This window comes from Sparus aurata, chromosome 3, assembly GCF_900880675.1.
Source record: "Sparus aurata chromosome 3, fSpaAur1.1, whole genome shotgun sequence".
NCBI lineage: Eukaryota > Metazoa > Chordata > Actinopteri > Spariformes > Sparidae > Sparus > Sparus aurata.
In genome coordinates, this window is record NC_044189.1 from 17,114,051 (window position 1) to 17,134,409 (window position 20,359).

A 20,359-nucleotide genomic window follows, 5' to 3' on the forward strand; every position below is an offset into this window, starting at 1 on the left:
ATTAGCTTCCACCGTTGGCTTTGTAGGATTGTTTCTGATTTGTGTGTAACATTTCCAATAACTCCAGAGCTTTGTAAAGTACCGAGGTCAACATTTACCCAAAAAAGATAAATGGATTCAATTTTTCAAAATTCATAAGGTTTTTTTTTTATCTAACAAAATATTCGGCTTCAGTCATTATTTGTATGCATTTGAATTAGAAATAAGTAATTTTTAGTCGTATATCATTTAAAGAAAGTCAGAGGTTTCAATAAAAAAGTAATCCAATGAATCACAAAACAGGATTTTGTTTGAGGACTTTCTCCGGGTGGATGTTGTCATAAAACATGCAAACACAATACACAAATTCAAAGCTGCAAATGTAAAAAATATTAATAACATCCGGTACGGCCCTGCAATTTAATGCATCCATTAGTATCATTTTTAAAAGGGTAGTGAGTGTGTTTGTGTTGGACTCTGACATCAGTGTATTGTGACGTTCTCCACAGAGACCACCATGCTTAGCCGTTGGGGTCCTTGTGTGTGTGTGTTGACTGTCCATCAGTGACACACCAGGGAAGAATATATGTTTCACACACACACAGACACACACACACACACACGCACACACGCAGCAGCAGCAGCAGCAGCAGCAGCAGCAGCAGCAGCAGCATCTTTTCTGTCTCCCAGATATTAAAGTCCTGCAGACTATCTTGGTTGAGAAACTCAGGGTGGCTAACACCAGTTGATTTATTTATGAGGCGGGGTTCAATACTGGCTTTAGGGCTGTCTTTAAGACTGGCCTCTTATAGTCTATCCTTATTGACCACATTTGTGGTCTTCATTAATATTACATTTTGACATCCTGACAGATATGAATTCCGAGAGGATAGCAGCAAACTAAAGTTTTCTACTTCACAAACTTTGACAGAAAAGGCTGTGATTGTTCCTGCAGATCTGAGATTGTCTGCTGCAGTTTAAAAAAACACATCTTTGAGAGGCAAAGCTGATTAGTATGTGTAGCAAAGTTTGCAATTTCATCTTTGCTTTTTTTTTTTGACGGATGTTTGTCCTGAGTGCACGAAGCAGAGCTGAATTGGTTTAGTTTGAGTGTTTACCTCCAGCTTTGATTCACTCAGGCTTGATCTAAAAGGTCAGGCCAGGCAAAATGTAACTTGCTGTGGTGACAAGAGATATATACGTCTCCACTGCTGCTGGATCTCAACCGGCGCTCCCAAAAAAAAAAAATCGATAAGGATCATTGTGTCATAAATTATATTGCAGGAAATTAGAATGGCTTTGGGGTAAGAGTCTAACATTTCAGATGGCAGAAGAGATGCTGATTTATAGACAAACTGGATACATTGATTAACATTACGAAATGCTTATTCGGCCGTGCATTCGGAGCTTCCCTTCACATGGTTTTCTTTCATGTAGTAATTTAGAATGGGTACTTTGCTCTCCTTTAAATTGTTCAGGCACACACGCACACGCAGAACCCACATACACACATGCAGGACGGCACTGTGATAGGTGATGCAGTCGCGAAGAGTCACTGGCGATGACTGTCACTTGTGGTCCCATGGGTGTCTCAGTGGTCAGAGATTGGGATGTGACGGAGGAAGACTATTATTGTGATCCACTCAATTATTCATCTGTGAAAGAACTCAATACCCAGAGCGAGAGAGCGAGGGAGAGAGAGAACTTTGGGTTGACATGAAGCATAGCTGTCACATGCCCAAGCATAATGTGAATCTCTCATAAATTAAAAGAGCAAAGGATTCGGAGCTTAACGAGACATTTTGTGAAGTGGCTTTTAATGTCATTGATTTAATTCTTGGAACCGGGACAATGAAGACATCTTCTTTTTTGATGCATTTCACACTACGACTCTTACAAAAGGGCCTGTGAACATCAGTCGTAACATTTCAACAGTGTGTAAAGGTAACATCTCTTGATTGCTCCTCCATTGTCCGGAGGAATGCCAGTGCTTATCTCAACAGTGTTCAGTTTGTACCTTCCCCGTTCATCTCATCTGACAGCGGAGTGTGTCTTTGCAGATAGCATCGGCGGCCAGCCTAGCCTCACTGGTGGGAACAAAACGCTTGGCTGGCTTTTATTTTAAACAAACTTGAGCTGAACATAACTCTCTGCGTTCAATGCACCTTGACCCCACCAGCAGGTATTTACTAAATGGATTCCTGCATTATAACCCCCCCCCCCCCAAAAAAAGTCATGAATGTAACTGCCAGAGAAGGCATTTTTATCCCATGTTGTGTTTACATACCAGCAGAACCACCTTTGATGGGATTAGAATCACTAAAGATGTGCTTTAGCTGGCCCGGGAAGCTGCTAGCAGGGAGAATGTGCAGGGATTTATGCATTTTTGATGCAGCGTGGGGAGGAGTGGAACTCTGAAAAGGCTGCATGACCTACTTAGAGAGCCGTGGAATTCAGACGACTCGTCATGCCACAAAAAGAGAAAAATCTTTCTCTCACTGTGTGTGTATGTGTGTGTGTGTGCGTGCGTGCGTGTGTGTGCGCGTGCGTGTGTGTGTGTGTGTTTCAGAGAGATGCATGCAAAGTGCACTCTTTCACATGTACTTCTCCGCCTGCTGGTGTTTGTGTGCGAGGGATGTGACACAGGCACACACGCTGTGAATTCATCAGAGAGCGCTTCTTTTTTTCTTCTCTTCATTTCTCTCTTTACTTTGCATTAGTGTGTGTATCCTGCTCCATGGGCTGCATCTTATTTTAAGCCTTTCAGTCTGTTTTATTTAAAAGCCTCTGTAATGAAGAGCCTTCTGACATCCTGCAACACTTCTTCCCACCATCCACTGAGATGGCATCTGGCTGGCTGGCTGGCTGGCTGTAGACACACGTGTGTGCGCACGCGCACACACACACACACACACACACACACACACACACACACACACACAAGCACACTCACTTTTATCCACACAAACACAGGACGAACAACAGCTTCTCCCTCTGTCCCCATCTAAGGAAAAAATGCAATTTTCTTTGTGACATGGCCTTGTACACAAATTAATTTTCCTTTGCAGTCTGGCCCCTTCACTCCCTCCTCTCTCCATCACCTCCTTCTCTCTCTCTCTCTCTCTCTCTCTCTCTCTCTCTCTCTCTCTCGGTCGCTATGGCAACACAGTGTTGTACGTCAGCTTCTCAAACGAGACGGTATTGTCCGACTGCTCGGGCTGTCACATTCCTGTTTCACCGTCACCCTGTAGGGTGAGAGAGAGAGAGAGAGAGAGAGAGAAAGAGAGAGACTCTTTTTTTATTGCCATGTCTTTCCAGTCACCTCAATACAGGCCAGTCAATAAGCGATTCATTAGAAACGACAAGCACTCACAGTCAATGCCTTCAACTGGAGTGTTTATTTGGCCCGGAAATTAGCTATTGTGAGACAAGAGTCGACCACCTGGTTGGATGGTGCATGTGTGTGTGTGTGTGTGTGTATGGCCGTGTGTGGTATGCTTGTAGCTACTGGTGATTGATGATTGTTTGTGGACACTGTTGGCATGGCCCCCAGCCTGGTTAAATATGCGCTGGTTGATGAATCCCTGGGTACATGGTGTTTGTGCGTGCGTCCGTGTGTATGTGTGTGTGTGTTGGTAACAGTGAGTTCATGTGTGCTCGTGGCAGTGGACCTCCCAGTTGATGTGAATCACTGCTGGTCTAAAGCAGGCACATGCAGAGTAATTGTTGGACCTCTGAAAAACATCCACAGAATGCACTGCATTTGTCAAAGCAACGGATCAAATGTGTAAAATTACAAGTTTTAGTGAGAGGAATTACAGTCATAATTGTGGTGCTTTCCCACTTTTGTTGAAGATAAATAAAAGGGTAACACTTACTCTAAGTGCCTATTATCATTATTATGTGTTAGAAGACTGTACACGTGTTAATAATATCATCATACACATTTACTGTTAGATTCTAAGACACTTTAAGGACTGAAAAGACTTGGAAGGCTATTTACTTATAATTGCTTTGCACATGTCTTATAAGCTAAAAAAAAAATCTAATTTTTGATATTTACAGTGTTAATGAGGTATTAATACAGACTCACAAATATGATTTTTTTTTTCCCCACAAATGAATAAACAAGCTGTTGTCATAGGAATATAAGGTCCCAGAACACTGTTTGAAGCTAGAAAGGTGGCAGGGTCCGCCAAATATAATCAAAGTAGAACAGTATAAACTTGTGTTGTCCTTTTAAAGTCAGTTTGTTCATTCAGTTTATTCAGTCAGAAAAGTAAACAGAGTTTACTTATTTTGTTTGCTTAGGCGTAACAAAACCATCCAATGAAGATCTTTCTCTTATGATTAAAATGTCTTTCCCAAAACTACACAGTGCCCCTTTTAATATAAAGTGTTAACAATAATACCGCTACCCATCCAGACATGAATTTCCCAGTGTCTTTTCATTTCACTTGGATGTCATTATCCATTCATCTCCAACAGCTATTCCGCAGTCGTCTGTGCTCTCCTGTCACTGACTGTTTAATCAGCTTTCAGCGAATGTTAATGATTGATAAGCACATTTACTTGCCATGTTATGGCAGTCCACTCTTTGAAAGCATCCTTTGAAAAATACGGTAAGGTGATTAACTGAGACATTAATTGGATTGAGCAGAAAACTGCAACACCCAGAGAAGATGCATTAATGATGCAATGCTTACAGCCCTGACCCTTAATGACTTCAAACCTCCTGGAGATGAGAGGAGATGGAGGGATGGGATGAATGAGAGGTGGGAAGTGATTGGGGAAAAAGAGAGGGCAGGGGGTGACAGAAAGAGGACGAGAGGTGCAAGTAACCATGAGACAGCGTACGAGTGAAAGAGTGAGAGGGAAAGAGTGATGATGTTGATGAAATAGAGAAAAGAAGTAGCATTTAGGGAGGGAGCAAGAGAGGTTAAGAAAATGAAAGAGAGGTCCTAAATCCAAACAGAGACTAGGCTAGGATTCCTGGGAGGCGGCGTTCTGCTGTAACAAGATTGATGTCCGTGGACAGAAGAATCCCTAGGCTGCAGAGAGGGGCAGCCTCAACTGCTCTCTGCTCTATCCTACTTAGTACACACACACACAGACACACGCGCGCACGCGCACAGACCTCCATGCACCCACTCAACCAATATGACAGGCAGTTTTCTGAAGTTCCACAGTCCACCGTGCCTACACTTCCCAGACTCCCATCTGTCTTGTGTGGAATAAAGACAGGTGCTGCTCTCCCTCCAGCCTTCTCATAAAAGTTGCCAATAGATGGTTCTCCTAATTTGGAGAAGGATGAGTAATCTGCCAGCGTTTGTCCTTTCAGACCTGACTAAAATGTCAACCCGCAATATCTGCCTTTTCTCACTCTCTAAATGGCCGTTATTAAATAACCAATAGCAGAGAGGACTACTGGCAATGTCATCTGAACACACGAGCACAGACGTGACTTGTGTTATGATTGTGGTGGGAGAAGTGCCCTTCGAAAGACGAGCTGAATCTTAAATAAAATGCCATTATGTTTTGCATGTAAGGAATTAATGAAATCATGATACCAAAATGATTGGCAGGTGAAGTCAGTGACAGTGTGAATTTAAATGCGGAATAATGGAGGTGGTCACTGCCGGCTGCTGTTGTGTCACACATGCCTTAATACTGTTGCCTTGTCTGTGCACTGTATTCAGTGTATTATGAATATGTATACTTGCACTTACTGCCCTTATTTGTGAGTTGATGTTGTTGTTGTCTTGTCCTTGGTGCTGCTATTTTAACCCGGTCTTGGCTAAGTCTCACTAATGAATTAAATTTTAATCTCAATGTGACTTCCTAGATAAATAGAGATTATACAGTATACTTTATAAACAGTCAGAGCAAAACTATGTGCCTGAGCAAGTGCAATGCCTCCTTTTTCTCATCCAATCATTTGACCATCAGCCTTCTTCAACCTCCAAGGGAGTCCATCTTACTCTACATGTCAACAGCAGTTTAATAGATATGGAGACTACTCCTGTAAAAAAAAAGAAAAGAAAAAACAGGTGTATAATGTGTTTATTTACACTATAATGTCTGTGAAACAGGGTTATCTTGGCTTGGGCCTTGAACCTGTAACAGAACACATGTATTAGAAAGGGAATACTGGGAATCATGGGATTGTAGGATCCAGCTATTTTAGAGCTTAAATAGAAATTTTGTAAATATACTGAAAGTAAAAGTTGACATATCTTGGCTTATCCAGTTTCTTGCAGAATGTATGTGCATTCAAAAATTATCTCTCAGTTATCGCTTATTGTCCACTTGAAGTGTGTGATGGTGTCTGTATATGCAGAGATCTAGCTCTCTGCCTGTATTTTCTTATTTTCTTAGAATTTTGCTGTGCTTGGGATGTTTGTAAGCGTCACCATGTCAGCAGTGGTATGTGGCGACCGGGTTACGCTGCTGTCTCTGTGTCTTTATTCTGCTCTCTGTGTGGCTGTTTGACTAAGGGTGGGGTGAAGCTACATACACACACAGGCAGAGCAGAGAAGCATACAGAGGACAGCATGGCACGTGCATTTCAGCTGCAATCACACAATATCTTGAGGGTTGTGCAGAAGTATGGATGTGTTTATTTGTGCTTTAGAACGTAACCCACGTGAAACAATCAGAAAATAATGTTTTATTTCTCTGATTTACTGCTTTGCTTTTGTTAAGTAGTGGTTTGAAAGTAAATGCCTAGTAAATACAGTTTGTTCAAAATTTGAATTCTCCCCAAAATGTAAGTAAGCAGGCTGCATCCTCTAGACGCTAAGATGTACTGTAAAGGAGATAAAGAATGCACATGTGTACAGGCACACACTATACAGGGATAGTTTTACATTTTTAGATATCAGCCGAAATACACTTATTTCACTTATTTTATATACTTACTTTCATATTTTAAGTCCACAGCCTAACACTGATTAGCTTAGCGTAGACAGACACTTTGCCAGCAGAAGATGTAAACCCTCTGTGTAAAACTTGAGTATTTTGTCATGTTTCCTGTAACCACATATTGGCGTATAATTAACTGTAGAGGTAGCAGCACTTTCTCCAAGGAAGGTGGCGTGCACACACACACACACACACACACACACACACACACACACACACACACACACACAGCAAGCCACTCTACTGCTGCTCTCTGTTGGGTGGCTGATGCAGGCTGTCGAGGTCTAGTTTGAGCATGTTTCAACTATAATATAAAATGTTTATCCATCTGTTGTTCCTCCTAACCTGGATATGGCTGGTGGTCTCCATTCTTGCAGAACGCATTATATGAGGTAATCGGGCTGGAGAGGGCTTGTAAAAAGTGGAGGCAGGGACTTTTAAAATCTGAATTCTTAGAAAGCAGAGTTCAGCACTATCCAGCAGGACTTGTATGTTTACGCTGGAAGAGTTTTCAGAAAGATTGCAGAGAGGTGGGGGAGGGGATGGACTGGGTAGAAACTTTCACACAGTTGTTGTCCATAAAGCTTTAATTGACAAGAAATATATGAGGGGTTTAATGTGCACCAGTATTATTCAGTTTATAGGCTGCTTCAGTTGAGAAAAACTGGAACATAATCTTACGTGTATCTTGAAGGATGGCAATTTTTCATTGTCAGTTAATTTGGGGTTGCGCTGTCAGAACAAAACATTTATGAGGAATGCCTTGAGTCAAAATCAGCCGTGCATTTTGTCTCTGGAACAGACTTGCAGAAGTTTTCGCTCCGTCTCTCTGCAGCAGCCCGGCACACCAGGATAACACCAAACTGGCTCTCATTAACCGCTGCACCATTAACCAAATTCATCCATTCATTCATTCATTCATTCCTCCTTTGTCCCACCTCTTTTTCTTTTGACTGTCTCTTTTTACTGGATTCATACACGATTCATAAGAGAGAGAGAGAGAGAGAGAGAGAGAGAGAGAGGAGGACCTTTGGGGCCAAGAAACAATTAACTTCATAATGGCATCTTTCCCTCTCTCTTTATTCTCACCAATATCCGTCCACGTTCCCCATCTCCCAGTCTTTATCATTTACTAGTTAGCGGATTCATCGGTAAGGGCACCTCCGCAGTGAAGTAAAAAGCACATGACATTTATCGGACCCTTGCGTCCTAATTCTGTCGGGCAGATATTGAAACAACCTTTCTTCTTTTATGGCCAGAATGATCATCATTACCATTATAATCATACTTAAGTTCCTGCCCATCCATCAAGAGTTGTTGAGATATTTAGTCTGGTCTAAAGTGGCTGACACAATTTCAATTACAACACAGTTACAATACAGAGACTTTGTTTTATGCATTCTGTGTTAATAAGTATTAAAAGAATACGACATAATACGCACACCGCAACAGCATTTTAATGGTAAATACTTAACTTACTTTCAATTCTCATGCAGAATAATACACCTCTCTGACATGAACTTATGTGGATCACTGCTATAAACTAATACTAATCCGTTTTTTTCATTCTTCATTTATTCCCCTTGCCCCTTAGAGAGTCTGTTCACACCACTGCCCCGTGTTTGTCAGTGTATCAATGGTTATTAATGTCAGTGCGACCCCCTGTGATTGATGACATTTTACAAAAATGCATGCCGCTTTCTGCAAAAACAGGAATTCTTCTTTCCAGGACGTCTGAAATTGAGTATCTCTTCTTCGTTTTCCCTGTTCGTCTCACTCTCACCGAGAAGGACGAAGCGCAGCAACACACTAGGAGAGGACTAGCTTTACTTGAAACAGCCGAAGCATTCAGAGCTTACCTCACGTCATTTCTGTGAACAGCAGGAAAGAAGACAAGTTCCTAGAAACCCCTGTTCCTGTCCTCACTGAATATTAAACACATTCAAATGAACAAATTAAAGAGTGTGGTCGAGACTCTAAAACTGTACTTTTTCTACGATAACAACTCAAAATGTCTGCTGTCAGAAAGTGACTAGTGACTGCAATCAATCAATTGCACATCTAACTCTAACTAAGAATCCACCTATGTTTCACCTCTCCTCTCCTCTCTCCTCTCCTCTCCTCTCCTCTCCTCTCTTCATCCGATGTCTCCTCAGGGAGCGATTGGCTCGTTTCGGTGGGATTACACTTTGGTCCGTCTGTCCCCCTCACTGGTTAGCACGACATGTTCCAGCTGTTGTCAGGCCTTGTCAAAAGCACAACAACCTGTAATAGGCTTAACACAGCGTCTGCTTCCTGCACAGCACAGATTGCTAATAAAGGTGCAATGTGTTCGCTGTGATTTTAGTACCAGTGGCCAATTTGAGCTTATCTCAGATTCGTGAGTGAGCCGATGCCCGTGTTAATGTGCGCGTGTTTGTTTATGATTGTGTTTTGGCACACATTTGCTGAAGGATGATGATTTATCTGGTGCGTGTGTGTGTGTCTGTGTGTGTGTGTGTGTGTGTGTGTGTGTGTGTGCGCGCGTGTGTGTGTGTGTGCGTGTGTGTGTGTGTGTGTTTGAGAATAAGCATGAGGGGATACATGTGTGTGTGTGGCAGAGACTGAAAGTGAAAACGAGAGAAAGCGACTTGTCACCACCGAGGAGGCATCCATCGTGCCATCATGGTTATCCCGGTGGCCATCTGAGCTCTCCAGAAAGCGAGGGATAGATTGAGTGCCATGACGAGAGCCAGACTGCGGGGAGAGGTGGAGAGAGGAGGAGATGGAGGGCAAACAGCCATCAGCTTGAGCAGCTCAGTCAGTCTGTCGCAGCGGATTTTAAAGGCCAGTCTCTCCCAAGTGGTGGCTTCCTCGATTCTTTGTCTCTCTTTGTAGCAGGCATGCAATGTGAAGGGAATGAATTGAAAAAAAAGAAACAACTCCATCACCCCGTCCCGCGCTCAATTTTACTTCATCCACTCTCTCTCTCGATCAATGTGTACTCTCCTGGTATACACCAGGGCCCGCTGTCTAAATGTTACCACAAGGAGCCTCGATGCTCGCTGCATATGCAACTCATGCATCATCCTCACCTCTTCCTCCTCCCTCTCTCTCCCTCTTGTTGCTCTTTCTTCCAGGTACCCCACTCAGAGCTTTGGCTATTGCTTTTTACATTGGTTCCTTAAGTCTGAAAATTACCTGTCAGCCATGTCTTCCTGGTCATTTAGAAAGCGAAAAGGCATGGTGGCTGTTATATGATACCACAGCGGACCTCTCAATTGCCAAGGGGCTCATTGAGGGGGAACATATAGCTCTAGCTTCTTAAAAATGTACGTCTCTGTGTGTAAGGATGAGGCGGCCAGCGCTGCGTGAGATGTTCAGTCAGCAGCGGTTGACCTTAATTGACAGAAGAATGACCCCACTGAACTCAAGGGAGCCCTCTTTATCAAATTGCTATCGATATACAGCTTGAATGATTAAATATACTGCAGCGACCCTAATACAACTTTACCAAACTGCTGCAGAAGAAATCCACACACTTAACAGCCCACCCTGCCTCATTCTTCCCGACAGTAGTTGGTATCGACAGCCATGACAAAGTTTAGAGGATTAGTTGCGTTTGTACATGGGGAAATAGATAATCTCCGTTAGATCTGACCTATTGGCTGCACTCTGCTAACTCTGTGGGGGTTTACAACACCGAGCATATGTTTCAGCAACTGCTTGATTCAGCAAGGCTCACATTTCCTCCCCTGGCTTGGAGAGGTGCAAGCTATTCAATGAGGAGTGCATGCAGGAGGCAGATGTGGCTGTTACGGGGAGACCAGCTTTTTGCATCTGCCGCACTGCTGCTGCATGGATGCTCAAAACATCAGGACGTGACGCTGGGATACATACAGTGTGAGGGCAGGGTGGATGTACAGGGGACTTCATCAGTGACGATGCTGTTTGTGTCAGAGTAGAAATCTCAGTAAGGCATTCAAGGTAAAATCTACTGACTGAACCAAAAACATTTATAAAACACATGAAGCCAAAGGTGAAAGTTGCAGAGATTTTTTTTTATATCGGACGGAGAGAGGTAATGTTGTTACCACACGCATCATCAAGGCTCTCACAGCCTTTTAAATCCTTGAAAGTGTATGACGGTGAGAGGAATAATTAAGTCCTTGAAAGCTCTTGAAAATACAGACGTGGGTCAGTGAAAGTCCCCCCGCAGTTGTGTAATTGTTTCACGTGCCACCTGCCTTGAGAGCGGCCAGCGTGCTTACATGAGAACTGAAGGTGAATGTGTGAGCCAGAATGCTATCGTTAAGCCAAACTTGAAAACCTGTTTGTTCTCATTATAAAAAATTCTCAGAGGTAGTTCTCCTTGGTCTGTGTCTCAAGCTACGCTGTGTTGGGTGAATTGGTGAGTTGGAGAAAATTGAAAGTCCTTTAAAAGTCCTTGAATGTGAAGTTTAAGAAATTGTGGGAAGCCTGCGACACGGTCACACATAGGTATTATGCGTACACTGTTTACAATTGTGGGCAAACGACAACACATTATCATAATGCAGGTTGACGAGTCGACAGCGTGCACACATCCGGTCCTAACCTGTAAAGGCACATTTTCCGCGGTGGGATTCTTGAGGATTTTGCTCTCAGTAATCACCTGTGCTGTTGGCCTTGTCATGAATAAACGCAGTGTGTGAAGAGCAGATTGCTTCTGACATCAGATCAGGCTCTCCCCCTCCCTGTTTCTCTCTGTTGTTCTCTCTCCCTCTCCCTCTGCCTCACACATACTCACATGTGTGTGCAGTGTTGGGCCTCAGGTTGCTGATTTGGGTGCAGTAATTTGCCATTAGACGAGGGACAGGTGCAGCTGCCGCTATTTGCAGCACTAACAAGGCATTTCATCATGGTTAGCTCCAGCCTGGTGCTCTGATCAACTCTTGTTCTTGTCACAATATCACACGCACGCGAAGATGCACAGATAGATGTGAACAAAAACAGGCTCTGGTGGTCTCTACAGGGCTGTTACACATCATGTTATAGAGCTGGTTAGAATGGAGGGTTTGGGTTCGGAAACACAAAGTTCAGGACACTAGAAGTTCTAGGTATGTAGTTTTGTGTCTGACCCTGTGGCGGGTTAATTTACTTCAGGTAATAATCTAAATATTGTCACCCAGTGCTTTTGTGTGAAGCAGAAGCCTAAAAAAGTTTGGTCACATAGCATTTCAAATGGTATTCTTAAAGCAACAACAATGAACATTCATTTTCAGTTGCTTTTGGCGGCCCAAGTGGCCAAAAGTGGTATAAGCACCACCACCTTGTGTTGTGTAAATATTGAACTGGGTAGCATGTGCAGTTGTTCTTGAAACAAGTAAAAGAAAGAACAGTTTGCAGGATGCGTAGAGTTGAGGTAATGTATCTACTTGTGGCTATGTAAGATTGATAACTATAATATGATGATGGTGAAGCAAAAAATGACTTGCTGTTCATACACCCTGAATAAATGTAGCTTCAGCCTACAGCAGGGCCACCTAAAATGACTATTTTAGCAATCATAAGTCACTGTAGATGAGTAGAATACACAAAGTCTGAAATCTTTAGCAGAGATTGTTGCTAAAGCTAACGCTTCCAACATTCCCCATGTTGCACATTTGTCTAGGCCCTGTTTTATTGGACACGTCGACAGGCTTTTAAAATAACTAAATTACCAGCCTTCCTGCTGATGATCATCTAGTTAAACTGAGACTGTAACCTTAACCATGATATTATGTTCAGCCAGAGAAGCTTAATTCATAAAGCTTGTCTGATGAAAGCCATTCACCTCCTCTACAGTGACTTATTATTGCTAAAATGTGCTGTGAAGTTATTTTCAGAAAAAAGTGCAGTGATGCGTGCTGACCTTTAAAAGAGATTCTGTTTCCCAAAAAGTTACAGAACTTTTTGAAAATATGTAATTGATGGAAATGATCTCACAGAGCTGTAGATAATGAGTACAAGAAAAAAGAGAGAAGAAGAAGCATTTTATTCAGGCATCTGTTTCCTCACATTTACGCTAATTGAGTGCGATTAATCAGTAGCACAATAGCTGATGTCATCATGTAGTGCCATATCAATAATTCTGAATCTCGGCAGCACTGTGTAAAGGTCAGAGTGAAGGGAGAGGTAATGGAGGCAATCTATTGAGGAGCATTTGAAATGAACTCCTCCTTGGCCATCTGTCCCATCTGTAATATCCTCTAAATGGTAAACGTAGTGCTGCAAACTCACTGCATTAAAATGTCAAGCCGCAGAGGAGCCATTTTTCAAAGGCAACAACAGCAGTATAGCGTAGCCCGAACCTTGTAGCAAGTAGCTCTAAATCCAGCCACTGAGGTAAAACCTGAGCGAGATTCCAGATTTCCCGTCAACATGAGATGAGGTTTATATTCCTCCGTTGAGTTTCCATCTCCAGGTTCTTCTTCGCTCAGCCCTCGCCCCACCAACTCCCGCACATGCATGCACACACACACACACGCACACCTTCCTTGGCCGTCTCCCAAGGCGGTCAAACAGATTACTACGGGCGTTAACCCCATCGATCTGCTCCAAATGGCCTCCAAATGCCAGGAATTAGATTTCAGACTGGGGAAGAGGGAAATAAAGTACTGTAGTATTTCTTGCTGCTCAACTCGGGAGCTAAAGTGCTGCTGTGCCCTCCTCATTCTACTAGGTTTTCCTTCTCAGAACCCTGTTGTGTTGTTCAGGAGAGATGTATTTGTTTCCCTTTGCACCTTGTTTATAGCATATTTCTTGGGGAAAATTGGGATGTAAAATACAGCCTGTACCTTAAGGGTCTCAGTGGCTGCTTCGAAATCCATGAACAAGACATAGATGTCGAACTGTTGGACAAGAAAATGCGAGAACGAGAAGTAAAATAAATAACTATAAGGAGAGAGGGAGTTTCCTCAATAGAATATTCCACCTATATATATGCATCTTTTCCATAATTGTTGGACTGTAGGCAGTTCTGTAGGGCTCGGTGCAGCTCCTGAGCATCACGGAGAGCCGCTGAATAATTTTCACAGCCATGAATTACTCCATTGTGAGGTTATAATGGAGGGCAGGTCTATAACACTGGTTGATTTGGCTTTATTATAGCAGGCGCTTAATGTCAGTCTAATGCCTCTTCACTCCTCTCTTTCTTTCCTTCCATTCAGCCGCCTGTTTCTGCCCCATTCTTCCCACCATCACCTTCACTATCTCTAAGTCTTTTTGCTTTTTGTGTCCCCTTATATTCCTGCTTCGTCTAACTGGCATTATGCTTTACAGAGACTCCACAGCTGAATAAGTATTGATCAATGTCTGAGTGGTTTTGCTACCTAATGAGAGACTAAATATAACCATCGCTACACGGGGGCTCTGCCGTGGCTTCCTCCCTCACGCCTCGCACAAAGTGTGGCATGACAACACACCGGTCCAGGCTTCTGTGTGCAGACATAACCGATTTTGTGCATGTGTGCCCGGTGAAAACAGGAGAGGATGAATGAAGCACGGACTGAGGTCGAGAGGAAAAAAGAACATACAGCTATGGTTTCTCTTGCTGCTTGCCTTCCTCTGTGAAAAAAGCAAGAGGTTCTAATTTTAGTGATTTTTAATTGCTTACTGCAATTCAGCTGAGCGATTCTATTGTCATTTGAGAAAATTACAGATGTGGTTGGAGCTGACACTGCTAGTTGATGAAATGATTAGATGATGAAAGAAAAATAATTGGCAATTACTTTGATAATCGATACATAGTTTAAGTCATTTATCAGGCAAACAAGCGGCATGTTGTTGAGTCGCAGCAGATCTGCTGCTTTTCTTTGTCTTAGGAGTAAACTGAGGATATTTGGATTTTGGTCTGTCGGTTGGACAAAAGCAGTTTAATGCTTCTGCTTTGGGCTTTAAGAGATAGTGGTGAGAATATTTCACTATTTTCAGAAGCCCTTTTAGCCGGCTTTATAGCTACCTACTCAGTTAAAAAAAAAAATGTTAGTACTTACATGCCCTTACGAGCCAGTAACTTATGAATGTGACCATACAAATTTGATACAACACAACAGGTAAACATCGTCAGCTGCTGCCAATGAATGCCATCTTGCTGATAGGCCGCCTGCCGTCAACTAGAAGAGTGTTGGTCAAAACTGATGTTAAACCAATATATCAGGTGGCCTGACATTAAATAGACCAAATAGTTCATTGACAAAACAATTGCTAGTCCTAGTTGAAGCTCTATATATGAGCTGTTTTGTAGTTTCTTGAAAGAAAAACTGATGAGACTTCAAAAGGTTTTCACCAAAGTCAGGATTTATCACACCCACAAATATGGAAACATCCCCAGCGTGGTCACAGACACCCTGAGGTTGGCTTAACATTTCACACATGAGCACACAAACACACACATGCACACATACTAACGCACGCACACACGCACACACACACACACACACACACAGCACACACACACACACGTGTAAACTGGGCTTTAAATGCTGTGAAATAGTTTTATTTTGCCGCAAAGGGGAGTGAAGACCATAACCATTCTTTACCACCTACACTACATTGTCACTCTCCATAATAAATCAGCTTAAACCTGCACTATCACCAGGCTCTATTGTACGCACATTGACAAGTTGAGTTGCCCACATTTCATCCATGTTGCATGGTAACCAATTGAGAGTCGCAATCCTTCCAGCCCACCTTGTTATGGCCAGCTGGAGAGAAATGAATGATAAGAGTATGCAAATGGCATATCTTCTTTAATAGCGTGCTGTTTTATTCAGCTGTGTGGCCAGGATAAGGAATCCCCACTGTGTCTAATCACATCTTCTCCCTCTCATTTCACCTGAGGCATATCCGCAATCTATTTTTGACTGGCATTACCGCATGCATTGTTCTCCATCGGCATGAATGTATGTGCACAGGGGAAAGCAGTTTTTTTTCCACCTGTAATTAGTCTTCTATTGCAAATATTGAAAGGCATTCACACACACACAAAAAAAAGTCTGATGAATTAAATCCCAGCACATGATTACAGTTTCATGTGTGTTACGCAGCATCCTTCCTCCTCTCAAAACAATTAAACAGACATAGGAGAAACACAACATGCATGCGCGCATGTCAACCCTGCAGGCGTGACACCTGCCAAGCGCTTAATAAAGCAACAAACAGATCACAACATACAGTCCTACATGTCTGGTTAGGAGTCTCAGTCCTCCACATTCGATTTTCAGTTTTTCAATCTGCGCCGCCGAGGTCCGACTGTGCTGCTGTTCAGCGGGAAATCTCATTCAGTTGCCGGCTGATGGCTAACAAGGTCAAATAACTCTCCAGATGAGATGGACTGTGTCAGAAGGCACAAACACACGCGCACACACACACACACACGACCTGCCATTCAGTCAGTCAGTCCATCTATCTGTCAGCTGCACGCTGGAACACATCCTGAATTGAGTAGCTATAATAGAAGACTGAGGGGGGAAGTGTTTACCGCTGATAGGAATATCATTACAAACTGTGGAAATCAGGGAATCACAGCAAAACCAGTTAGCCAGCTCATGTAGCGATCAATAGAAACCTACGCATTTTTTTTTTTCTTCTCTCCTCTTTTCCTCCGGTTGCCATAGTGACGTGAAATGGCTGCATTCTGCAGCACTCGATCAGAGCGGGGGCCCGCTGCTGCAGCCTGTGAGGAACATTGTTTTACATGATGGTTTCAAAGCACACACGCGCAAGGCTGCGATTACTCTGTGTGTTAGCTTGTGCCACGGAGAGTGTAACAAGTTAAATGTTACCTAAATGTCATATCGTTTTTCATGCACAGTGTACAGTAAGTAAACTCGTGAGTGTGCTGTTTTTGTAGTTCATCAACACACAGAATTTTCATGTACAGCTGAAGATTATTGATTCGTGCCATACATCTTCGACTGTCATCCAAAACTTAATGCAACTTATTCTCCTGACAGAAAAAAAAAGACAGAAACAAATTATAATGCAACTATAATGAGTCAGGTCTGTGGGGTTTTTATTTGGGACTGAGGATCAGATTTTTCTCTCGTGTGCCAGCTACACGGTAGCCCAAAATAGCCGGAACATATTCTATAACTTTCTCCCGCTATCCTCTCATCGAGAAATTCAATATGTTTCTACCTTTTTTCTCATTTACTCCTCCTTCCGCTATGTTTTTAATAACAAAAACTAATCAAAATGTCTCCTTTTTTTCTCCTTTTCTTGTGTCTCTCGTCCTCCTCTCTCTGTGTCTGCAGTGTGACAACGCCAAGGGGCTGAGGGCCTTCTTTGATGCCATATGCTACGGTCCCAAACACCTGATGATCTTCGGTGGCGTCTGCCCCTCCGTGACCTCCATCATCGCAGAGTCCTTGGAGGGATGGAATCTGGTGCAGGTAGGATCCATACTGTATTTTTCATCGTGTGTGCGCAAGTGTTTGTGATTTCTGGACGCTGTCATTCCAAGTCCATCAGGATTAAAATAGACTCCTGTGTACTTACTGGATTTAAACATGGCCAAATGTGTTTTCCCTTTTTTGGGTTACTATCAGAAACCAGATTTTTCTACTTAAATTGAGTTTCCAAACATTGTCGTCCCTTACAATTGTGGCTTGCAAGATAGGGCCTGGACTTTCACAGGGGTCGCAACTCATGGATTAATCCTTCATTAACCTTGCCAGGGTGAATGTCTAATTGGCGTTGCTCTAATCCTCAGAATCCGCCTTCATTTCACAATCAGAGGCAAAACAGCTCAAACTTGTCGAAATCAGATGTTAAAATATTTGAGCTCAACGTCCAATAATCTCTGGGCTTCGGAAGGAAAGCATATTATCAAATTATAAAACAGACTGAGGGCTTCTCCTCATGGTCGAATGCTGTTTCGTGTGGGTGAAAAGATGTTTTTAGGGAGTTTTGTCAATGGTATGAGCCTATAAAAGTGTTATTACTCAGTCCAGTCAATGTTAATCACCTACAGGACATTCATATAATAGATTTTACCATTCAATTATACTCTTGCATGCTAAATGGTTTCTGCTGCCATTAACTTTGCAGAACTTAGTGATTGCTCACTGTAGGCATTAAACACCAGCCATTCTTCCATCTGCTAAACTTTTGACCCCCTGAGTCATTGCTTACAGTTTCTCTGACTGTGATACTGTGCTGCAGCACCAAAGAGGGGAAATGCCTCCCTCTGAAGAATACCTTCCATTCGCTGCGAAACCTACAAAGGTTATCGGGCACAGATAAGAAAGGAGTGAAGCTTGTGCTTCGAAGAGATAGCATAATTCAAGAGGGTGCATTTTGAACAGAATGTCACATTTCGTGGAATATTTCCCCCCCGCTTGCAATTACTCTGAATCTGCTGCTTTTCATGTTCCCTTTTCGCTCGCGGTCTTGTCAGGGTCACTCAGGAATGAAAAGATCGGCAGGATGAGGGAATGAAAGGATGAGCCACTTTTTGTTTCTGCTCTCACTTCCTTTTCGGTGGAAATGATCTCAGTCTAGAATGAGGGGTTTTCAAGCCATAGTTGAAACTGAAGTGCCTTTAAGTATTTGTCTGTGTTGTTTGTGTGTGTGTGTGTGTCTGTATGTGTGCATGTTCTCCTCTCTATTTATTGGCTTGTTTGGCTGTGATTACCTGTGAGAAGTGCAGTGGCAATCTTCTGCTCTGCGGATCACTCCGGCTGGTACAGTGTGTTCCCCAGAGCACTTTACCTTCCAGATCCTTTTTGCTATTAATACGCGAACCAGCACCAACAAATCCATGCCAGTCTGATCCCAAACACACACTGTGACACTGACTGAATACTAGACGGGCTGCGATTGAAGGAAAATGTAAAGGTGAAGGACTGAGAAATCACCCAGCACCTGTGTTTAAAGGAGATGCCTTGAGAAAACACGTCGTCGCTGTCGCCACAAGCAACTAAACAGCTTTCTTTTAGGCATGCAGGCGTGTAGGTGCAAGGGCACTCTAGAGATGTTTTCCAATCAGTGAGCCGTCCGACACCAGGGTGAAACAGGTGTCTCGAAGTGTGGTATCGTATTAGACGTAATTATCTGCCATTACTTGTGTGTGCATTTGTCTGTATACAAGTGTGAGAGCTTACACGTGCCTGTGTGTCTGATACATTTCTGGTGCGGTACAATGTCAGGAGCAAAGGTTACTGTTTCCTGAGATCCAAGTTGTCTCTGCAGACCTGAGCCACATCCTCATCTGAGTGTGACTCACCAAGCAACTATAATGTGCACGGCAGAAACACGCGTCACTGGATGTAAGCAACCCACAAGATAGCGCTTTGTTGCTCTTACCTTTCTGTTTAGTTGCTCCTCGCACTTTTTCAGGTTGTTAGATTGTTGCCCTGAGCTTCTCTGCTCCACCTTCAAGCCCAGAGTGTTCCCACTGAACGTGTGCGTTTTCTTATACTTTGTTTGTGTGTGAATCTGTGCGTGTAATCATGTACGTATGAAATAAGCTGTTTGTATGCAGGGAATGCTTCAGTCTTTTCTATGAGCGACAGAAAACTCTCTGCTATGACAACAGCTGTGGTGGGAGGTAGGGCTGGGCGATATGGACTAATAGTCATATCCCGATATATTTAGGCTGAATATCGATAAACGATATATATCCCGATATTTTTATGCAAAGTGAGAGCAAATGTTCAGTCAAAGTCAAAGCCAAATATGACATGTGGGTGGGAATTTCGTCATTTTAGGGGCAAGTCCATTTGGCCTTCACTTTTTTTTTTTGTCAGGGGCACAAAGGCCACATGACAGGGCACAAAGGCCACTGAGTAAAATGTGTTGATTTACCTTTCAGACTGTACCATAACATCCTAATTTATAATAAGATGGATAACAATAACATGGATAATGTATTAAAACATTATTTAAATACCAATATCAAGTTAATGTTACAAAAGTTTTTTTTAAATATGGTTAGGTGAGTTTTGTGACACTATACTGAATATTAGTGTTATTGAATATTTCTCCCAAATAGAAATTCCCCCAAAATTATGGCAAAGCACATTTTTTCCAAACAAAAAAATTGTAGAATAACCAGCAGGAGACCACTGATGTGTGGAGTGATTTTGGTGACACTACACTCTGAATAATAGTGAAGTTATTGAATATTTTTTGTAGTTTCTCTTTTCAGTGCTGCACTTTGTAGACGGTCCCTGCGCCCTCGTCTCACAGCTGGCTGACCATACAGACCAGAGTTAATGTCCAGCCGCTCGTTTTGATTAACATACGGTTGTAGCTCGTTGTCTTCCTTACTACTGTAGGAAAGAGCCGTCAGTTGTGTTTTAACAAGGTTACACTTATGAGTTATTGATCCGGGAAGTTCGAATCTGTGAATATATTTCCAACTTTACCGGACTAAATCCTACCACATAAGTCAGTTACGTATCATGTCAAAACCTGGCTGAGCTCGCTCGCTGTGCTGTAAGTTTCGTTC

The 20,359-nt window shown here is 42.7% G+C and overlaps 1 protein-coding gene across 1 annotated transcript in view; it reads left to right on the forward strand.

The window, feature by feature from the left end:
- The window catches only part of gabbr2 (gamma-aminobutyric acid (GABA) B receptor, 2), a 194,996-nt gene that overhangs the window by 33,556 nt on the left and 141,081 nt on the right, over window positions 1-20,359 (forward strand). The window contains exon 2 of the mRNA XM_030412068.1: window positions 17,160-17,297. Within this exon, the coding sequence (XP_030267928.1) occupies window positions 17,160-17,297 (138 nt within the window). The remainder of the gene's footprint in view (window positions 1-17,159; window positions 17,298-20,359) is intronic.